Source organism: Bidens hawaiensis, unplaced genomic scaffold (assembly GCF_021521415.1).
Source record: "Bidens hawaiensis isolate Kalapana, Puna unplaced genomic scaffold, B.hawaiensis_p1.1 tig00001369_1, whole genome shotgun sequence".
In the NCBI taxonomy this organism is placed as follows: Eukaryota; Viridiplantae; Streptophyta; class Magnoliopsida; order Asterales; family Asteraceae; genus Bidens; species Bidens hawaiensis.
The window spans coordinates 920,454-930,177 of record NW_027491077.1 but is presented as its reverse complement, the minus strand read 5'-3'; the positions used below and the strand labels follow the sequence as shown (position 1 = coordinate 930,177).

The window sequence follows — 9,724 nt, the reverse complement described above, 5'->3', positions numbered from 1 at the left end:
AATATAATTTCGCATATTACAAACGGAGAACTGTTCTAGCAACTTGAGTTGCGTGCTATTTCTTTGAAGTAGCAATCTTATTAGAGTGTCTTGTTACTACACTCAAGGTTAGTTGTTTTTACTATATATGTAATATGTTTTTATAATGTGATCTTGGGTATGTGTGTGACTTTGTATGTTTTATGTAGTTTAAAACCTTTTTTTACATTAATTTTTTAATAACTGTAGTGTAAAATGTGTGTTTTATTTTCGGCGAAGTTCGTCAAAAATGAGCAAAGAATACATTTTTATTCGATAAGACATGTTTTATGAGACGGGAATGAAGTCTCTATAGTTAGGTAAAAAGCAAAGGTATGCAACTTTGTTTTACCTTTGATAATTACCGAAATCTGTTTATTAAAAAAACTAAAAACAAAATAATCACTTGTAGGTAATACCAACTTTCTATTGCAAAAGAATCACAAATGTTGAAGCATTTGACTTGATTAAAACATCTTATTTCAAGAACATTGCTGATGTTGTTTTGGGTAGCGAGTAGCAACCAACTGATATTTTATTATCAGATATCAAGCATGTTGAAAACAATGTCAATTCTGGAATAAATATTTTCATGCATCAATACAACAAGTTTAGAAAGTTAACGTTTAAGGTGTTGGCTTCTTTCTCAATTGATGCGGGTCATAAATCATTAACGGTCCAGTGTTAACAAGAAGAGTATTTGATTGAGATGCGGTCATAATTGAGGTTACATATTTTGTTTACGTTTAGAGCAAAATATTTAGCTTCGTCTTTTAGAAAATAGGAAACACTAGGCCGTTGGCATAATGTAATTCTTGGTATTCCAATGTACCTTATCATTTCTTTGTTTATGTTCGTTCATAAAAATAAGGGCATGTCCGTGTGCATTCATGTTCGTTCATTTGAAATCTAAATGAACAGTTTGCAATGGAAATGGACAAGTCTAATACATCACAATTTATCCAGAAAGCACATCTAAATTAGTGGCTTAAATTTACCTCATTCATTTTAACGAGTCCTTTTTATTTTCATATTTGTGTGTGTATATATATATATATATAACTACTTAGATGTTTATAAAACATAAACGAACGAAAATACATCAACGTAAATAAACGAACATAACCGGATGCTCACGAACATAAATGAATAAACAAAATTCATGTTCATGTTTGTACGTGTTTTAAATAAACAAAGATGAACTTCCAGCCGAACATTTCGTTAATGTTCGGTTCTTTTATTGGCTTAAATTAGCATGTAAGTTGATTGGAAATACATCTTGAAGTTATAATAAATAGCGTATATTTTTAGAGTAGTAACTATAGATATACTTATATAAACACTTTTAGAAAACTTTCTACATTTACAAGCTCTAATTAACACTACTAGAAGAAAGAATAAAACATAATCATAAAAGGGTCTTATGGGTCACACGGGTTAAAAGTCGTCTGAAATTTATTGCATTGTGTTTTTGTAATCATGCTAACGGGTTTGCGCAGTCACACCTAACCTTGATAGAATTTTATGAATACCTTGAAAAAAGAAGAATGCTATTTTAGATCCATTGTATTATCAAAATATAATTCTTCTGATAAAGAAAATACAACAGGTATACACAATTTCTTTGTGATCATGCTTTGTAATGGACTATTTATACATGAGTCATAATATCAACTTCATATTTGGCAGGAGGAGCCATCAAGGTTAAAGCTTGTATTATCATTTGCTTCATTGAAGTACAAGCTGAACTGTAGAAGTTAAGTGACAAAATTCATATTAATAGTTTATCTTCTTTTTAAACTTGTTGGTTTGACTTCAAAAGTCAAAATTCACCTAATAAAACCTACTACCTCCGTCCCATTTTAAATGTCATGGTACCCAAAACACACAAATTAAGAAATGTTTGATCATTTTATTTTATGAGCTGTAAAATGACAATAATGTCCTTTAACTTATTATGGCTAATAACCATTTTTTGTAAAACGAAACATCTAGTATATGTAATAGTAAGGGAACAATTGGAAATTGAATTTATATGTGTAGAAATGACATTTAAATTGGGACAACCAAAAATGGAAAAATAGACATTTAAAATGGGACGGAGGGAGTATATAACATATTTTAATATTATAGGAAACTGGTGGTGGTGGAGGTCGGGGTAGTGGTGACTACCATGGTGGTGGTAGTAGTGAAATATGTCACATAAGCATGCCACATATGTGCCAAATAACAATATCACATCATGAAAACTAACGACGTTAGGATTTCGTTAGTCAGGGTTCATTGGTAGAAAAAAAATGATAAAATGTGGGACTGTCAATTGTCATTTCGTTAGTTATGATCGGCAGTTGCCAAAAGGTGATAGTTGTGATTATTTAAAACCAATATTTTATTTTAAAAGTGGTTGTAAATTGTTATTGACACAATGTATGATTAAATAAACTAAGAACAAACACAAATCCCTTCAACAACATACAAAACTTCCACTTAATAACAACATTCATCCTAATTAAGGTGAATATTAACTTAGGATTTCTAATTGTTAGATGAAACGAAGGATTTGATAAAGAATTCGAGAAAAGAGTTTCTCAAGACGGTTTATTATCATTATAGCGTTACTTTCAAATGACGGCTTCCAATTGTTACTCATTTTAAATATAAAAAAGAAATAAATCTATAAAACTTCGAAATACAAAAATTTATGTATAAAATATTAAAACATATACATCATTAATAAAAGATAAATTTTTAAAACCTTAGCTTTTACATATGATCATAAAATTTTCGTTAATATAATTCATAAACGAATATAACTTCTATTATATTTGATAAGAGATTAAATGTTCTTTTAATACATAATAATAACTAAACTACAAAATCTATAAAGACATACAAAATAATAAGAAAATATACTAGAAAAAATATAATAAATTAATAACTCACCCAAAAATGAAATGATAACACATGACGTACCCATTTCAAATAGACGTGAAACTAGAATTGGCATATAGAAATTCAAATACATCAATTTATTAAAAGCTCGATTCACTATCAAGCATAAAATACATATTTTAAATAACAAAAAACAAAATGTTGCGCTACATTAATTGACAGACACATGCGAGCCCATTTTTGGTGATCCATTAAACAACATATACGTTCTACATCACCAACGAACATTTGAGACGAAAATTCTTTATCCATTCATGTATATTACGAAAATTCGCATCTTAAATAACAAAATGTTAGGTCACGTTAACTACTAGACCAATGAGACCCATTTGAGATATAAACAAAAAACAAAACAAACTATACTTTAACTACAACTAATAAATATAACATATTTTACAAATTCATGTAACCTTTAAGTTTAATACCTAAACACATCTTAAATGAAAAATATAGATAAACATTAATTAAAAAAAAAAAACTAAAAGTAACCCGTGTAAAACACGGGCTAAAAGCTAGTAAAGAATAATTAACAATAGAGAAAAATATATTTTCCTTCGTAATCTTATTGATTTGAAAAGGGGATAGTGACTAAAATAACCCTTTTTACCAACAACATTTATTGACTACCACACTTAAACCAAAAATATCTAAAATAGCCATTTTCTAAACTATCGGATCCCACATATTATAACTGACATGTGACAAATCTATTGACTTCATTCCCTTTTTAAACAAACCATATCTAGACACGTATACACTTAAACAATCAACAATAAATCTATTCTGTCGAACTTCATATCTATTTTGTCGGGCCTTCGTATCTATATATTCCATCGGGCTTCATTTGCATACGTAATATTATTTCGTCTGCCCCGAGAGAATAGATATGAGGCCCAACATAATAGATATGAGGCCCAGCGGAATAGATTTATGGCAGACCGTTTAAGTGTATACGTGTCTAGATGTGGTTAGTTCAAAACCTGAAGGGTGTCAAATAGATTTATCGAATGTCGTTTGTAATATGTTGGATCCGATAGTTTAGAATATAGTAATTTTAAAAATTTTATTTGAGTGAGTTAAAAGAGCCTCTTTTGTTCATTGTTTTTGAAGCACCACAACACCAACAAAATACATATTGATCCTTATATATTAGTGTATACAAAACATTTATGTTGACGAGTGATTTGTTTGTATATTATTATAAATTAGTTTCTAAATTATCAAACTAGCATTAAAAATTCATCAAAAATAAAATATTGTTTCGAAGTTATATGAAAAGTATGTAACAAATTTCGGCCGCTGTCTCGATAGGCCGGATAGACGACGCGAACATACCTAAATGTGCTTACACATCGAACGCCCCACTAGTCACAAGCTGTTATTGCTCGTCAAATGACTCTAAGACAGGACAAACCAGTAGACTATAATTATAAGTGGGACGGATTCTCTGACATTGGAATAACACAAGACACCACACAGGGCCTCGAAAGATGACCTCGTGATAAGTTGGGTTAGAGTGGTTCTGTATTCGGGAAAGTTGGAGTGTGAATTCATCCTAAAGTGATCTTAAAGAGATGGCTAAACAATGATTGTGTGAGCATATCAAAAGTTCTTAAACCGAAGACTTTGTTGCCGCCAATGTATGGGAATTGTCAATGATTTAGTTGGACGGGCGACTTTCTTTGGTGGATGGGATGCCAACTCAGTACACATGAAACCTCAAAGCTCTCCTTGTCCCTGGATTCCACAATCAAAGTATAAGATAATGCAAACGTGTTCAACTACTTGGCATGTCGGTGCCATAAATTCGACATCTTTGATCCTTCAAAGTAGGCATGTTGAAACCTAACGTATCGAGGCCTAATCTGACACCTGGCAATGAAGCCACAATCCATTAACGCCCTATCAGTGAGGCTCGTCACTCATGCTATTGGTTGCTAATTCGGATGTGAGGCTCATGCACTGGCACGTGCATGGTTATGATGGTAAGAGAATGTCACGGACCATCTTTTTTTTATGATCGTCTTGCTAAGTTTATACATGAACAATGGGGTTTACTTGCCAGCCAATGTGGATATCAATGGGCACAACCGAAGTGAGATAGACGACGTGTACATACCAAGGTGTGTTTGCACACTGAACGCATCTCCGGTCACGAGGTGTTGCCGTTGTCTGATGAGTCCAAGGAACGACGAAACCAATAGACCCTAATCACTAGCTAGACAGATTAGCACTAGTACAAAAGTGGGCAGAAGATGCGAGGGAAAAAAACAAGAGGTGCGGTTGATGAATATAACCGCACCTTTTGGATAGTTTTAACTTTTAAATCAGAAGTTTACCTTAAGATGCGGTTCTAACTCAACTCTTCAATTTTATTGTAAACTCTAACACCGCAAACATGACTTTATTCCCAAAAATCCAAAATATTTTACATTCCCTCCATCTCCATCTATTCACCGCCAAATTAATTGAAAAGTCTAACTCAACTACTCAACTCTCTGTACACCACCTAATTCCATCTCCATGGATTTCACCCTCCACATACTAGCCCCTAATTGCAAACCCTCACCCTCCACAAAACCAGCCCCTAATTGCAAACCCTGACTCAATAACTGGATATCGCCTTTCCATCTACAGCGATATCAATCCACAACGAACCAGCTGCCACTAATTACAAACCCTAACACTTAAATCAGCCCCTAATCAGACCACCCACGATGAAACGTTAACTGAAATCATACTGCCCTAGAAGTCAACAGACACGATAAGTCATATCTTCAATTCTTTTTGTTAATTGTTAAACCACAGTAATCTTTTGTTTCTCAATTTCATTATTTATATATTTGGGTAAGAAATTAGGTTGTCCCAATAAAAAGTGTATTGCTCGTGTACTTTGTTGGATTAGGTTGTGTCAAGGTTTCCAAGAATGGTATAGTTGATTCATATAAAGATCTTAAAGTCTACAATGTAACTAAAACGAGTGAAGTCACCTAGCGCCTCGAGAGTAGACTCGTGTCGCGCGCCTCGCCACAACTACATGACGCTGACACCACAAACACTTCAAATTTATGTTCACAAAAAGTCGATCCATTTACTTCAATACATATCTTTTTTAAATTTAGTTTTATTAGTTCATATTCTAACAATTTGTTTTTAATATTGTTGATGAAGTGAGTCGTGTCTCACCACAATTTCACGTTGAGAACATCGCGAGTAGCTCATTTTTTCAATTGGTAGCCGCCCATTTACTCTTATATTTTTTGTTAATTAAATTTGTTAACATTATAACAGTTTGTTTGTTTGTTTGTTACTTTATGTTGATGAAGATGATCAACAACTTCAAGTGTCAGATCAGCTCTTTTTCAAGACGGTTTTCAAAAACTTGTTTATATAACAATTTGTATATGCACACATATATTTTTTAATATACGTACTAATGTTTTTATAATCGTTTTCAGTTATGATCTATGGAGAAACAACAAATCGGTACAAATGCTCTCGTATCCGAACCTGATGGCGAATGTGTGTGTTTAAGTGTTTCTTTATCATTTTATTTTCAAGTGTTTGAGTAATTAATATACAACTTCTATTTTGCTTTAACAAGCATGGATGGTTAAGCAAACACCCGACCTGTTTTAACTCATTTATGTTTGTTCATTTACGCTCTTATAAAATAGCGTTCGTTTATATTGTTAATGAACGAACATAAACGAACACGAACAACATTCATTTTCTTATCCAACACTTCCGTATAATATGACGCTGACCCGTTTTAACTCATTTATGTTTGTTCATTTACGCTCTTTTTAAATGACGTTCGTTTATATTGTTAATGAAAGAACATAAACGAACACGAACAACGTTCATTTTCTTATCCAACACTTCCATATATTTTAAGCTTCATTTTATTAATGTAATGTTATGTTTTTAGGTGATTTTTACGATTCGGGCTGCAAGAATGAAGACGTCGGTTCTAGTCTTAAGAATGAAGATGTTGGTTCGGAAAGTAGTTAGTGTGTATTACTTGTATTTTTAAACTTTTATGCATGTATTTTGGTACAATGAAACTTTTTTTTATATTATTCTGAAAATTTCAAATTGGTTTTAATGTATTATATGTATATCAGTATTTTTTACTTTTCGAAAATAAAAAATAATAATAAAGAGGTAAAAGGTGTGGTCATAAAACCACACCTTTTGGGTATTCGATATTTTAAATAAATTAACAAAATGTGTGGTCTTAAAATTAACAACAGAAGATGCAGTTTGGTATAAGATGCGGTTGTGATTATCAAAAGGTTCGATGCTATAAGATGCGGTGCTAGGCGCGCACCTTATGGCCGAAATAACCGCATCTTATGGGCAATTCTGTACTAGTGTAGTTGGCCTTGGGCAACTCAGGGTGCCACACAAGGCCTCGAAAGATGACAGCGTGACATTAACCTCTCTTATTTCGATCAATCGTGTAGAGCTCGTGCTCCATTGTTTTAAACAAGCGGAGCTCAAGTTTACACAACGCCGCACCTAAGATGGTTCGTTTACATCACAAATATTATTGAATCAAGAACCCAAAAGCATATGATTAATGTAACAATATTATTTCTTATTACACAAATAAATATTGAAAAAGTACAGCCCTATAGTTAGGTGAAAAAAAATAATAATAATCTTACACCACAAAAAGTTGAAAAAACAGCAAATCTGGTGTTAAACAATTGATTCAACAAAATGATATATCGATTCATTAAACTCTCAAAAAAATATCAGAAAATATATTAGAAGTATCATTATAATCCATGTGTAACTAAATTAATATGTGCTGTTTTATATTTAATGTACCCTCACAAAGAAAATACTTAGTTCTTGACCATCAGCAGCACCTTCAGGATTAATCATATAAAAAGCCTCAGAATCTTTACTTCCCACGACTCTTTGAAACCTAGCCCTCATATAAGTCAACTCTCCGTCCACCGTCGTCTCTTTTTCCGACAGCCCCGGCAGAACTCCGGCACCCATTGACACCCCTCTCAACGACTGCATAACACGAAGCTCATCATCAGTCATTTGTTTTCTCCTAATAGAATACCCATACTTCCTTCCATTACAATATACCCCCCACACAAACTCCTCTAGAACCTTTTTTTTATTAGTTTTGGTCTCACTTTCAAAAGATAACCGGACTACATCGGATGCCATTTCCTTTTGGAACGCGGTCGAGCTCATAGGAAGCTCGATCGCGAAAACCGGGAGACGGTGTGGGTCTTCTTGGATGGCTAGGCTTACCCGGCCTCCTCGGTGGCTAAATAGGGTCCCGGTGGTGGCGTGATCGGTTAATAAAGGCTTCCTTGGTTGGCCTAGAAGAGTGACCATCTTGCAGCCGGAGGTTAACATGGGAAGGAGCTTGAACAAGTGTAAGATACCGCCAAGGCGGCTCTTTGATCGTTTTTCTCTAGCGGTGGTGTGTTGTAATAGTGATGCTATAGCTGGAGTTTCCATTTGGTGTAAATATGGTACAAAATAAGTTATGAGGAACTAAATCTTGGAAGTATATATATATTTGTAAACACTATGGTCTATAGTGGTGGATCCATTAATATACCATAGGTTTCAAAATTTGATATTGTTTTCGCTGGTTTCCTATTATAACATTTTAAAATCAAGCCGCTAGTATAATACACTTTGCAACTTGTTCATGTTTTTAGCCGGTTTACTTGCATGACTCTTCTATCATCACATTTTGTTTGTATTAGTTTCCTATGATAACATCTTATGCCATTAGTTGGTTAAACAAAATATCTACGGGCGAAAACCTATAACATGAGTTTCCAGTCTCGTGTTTAATGGAAAGAAGCAGATAAAGAAACTTATATAAAATTGTTATAAATATATGGAATATATTTAATATTTTCTAGTTGTCATTTGGAATAATATAATTTAATTTGTAAGGTACGTAGAAAGGTGCTCTAATTAAATAGCGACTAAATGGTCCTACTTGGTTAGAGCAAGCAATATAGGCAGCCTAACTACATACCACATGCATCGCTACATCCTTATGAATAACTTATACCAAACCCTCTTTCAATCCACATACTATGTTTCCAAAAGGTTGTGATTTTCACGTATATACTACATAATATTATACTTAAATGTATGTTATCTTTATCTTCATTTCTTATATTCGTATTCTCATGTAATGTAAGAATAAGACTATCAAAAGGTGGCGCAAATAAAAGGTTGTGGTTGTTTTAGTCACAACAATACAAAGTATGGGTGGGAAAGTAAAAAGTTTGTCGAACATGTGGACGATAACGTAAAATTAATGTTCAACTATGACAATTGGATTAAAAGTTATAATTATTATTTGGGAATTGTAAACTTGATTTGATTGTTTTAATGCACATTTAGTTTCACAAAGTAAGGAGACAAAAGTTGGGTGAGAGGGTCCAAGGTTGATGTGACCAAGTTTATTGTGATGAAAAAGGATAAAAGAATTGGAAGTGAGGACCGAAGATGATAGAGATTAAAGGTGGTGGCTGGACCACGTTCAAGATGTGTGAGGAATTTTTGTGAGTGAAAAAAATACATATACTTCGGAGAGAACATTAAATTCTTGGATAGGTAACCATCCTCTCTAACTAAATCAGCAATTCTTCTTCTTCTTTCTTCTTTTTTTTTTTAATTTTTTTCAATAATAATATAATAAATAAAACCGGTTTTAAAGAGAGGAGTATAAAAAACGCATTATTACTTGGCT

At 33.0% G+C, this 9,724-nt stretch overlaps 1 protein-coding gene across 1 annotated transcript; it reads right to left on the bottom strand.

The window, feature by feature from the left end:
• Positions 1 to 7,800: 7,800 nt before the first annotated feature.
• LOC143572302 (protein MIZU-KUSSEI 1-like) lies at positions 7,801 to 8,469 on the bottom strand. Its single transcript, XM_077057496.1, has one exon. The coding sequence runs from the start codon at positions 8,464 to 8,466 to the stop codon at positions 7,801 to 7,803; it is 666 nt and encodes a 221-aa protein (XP_076913611.1). The 5' UTR covers positions 8,467 to 8,469.
• Positions 8,470 to 9,724: the final 1,255 nt, after the last annotated feature.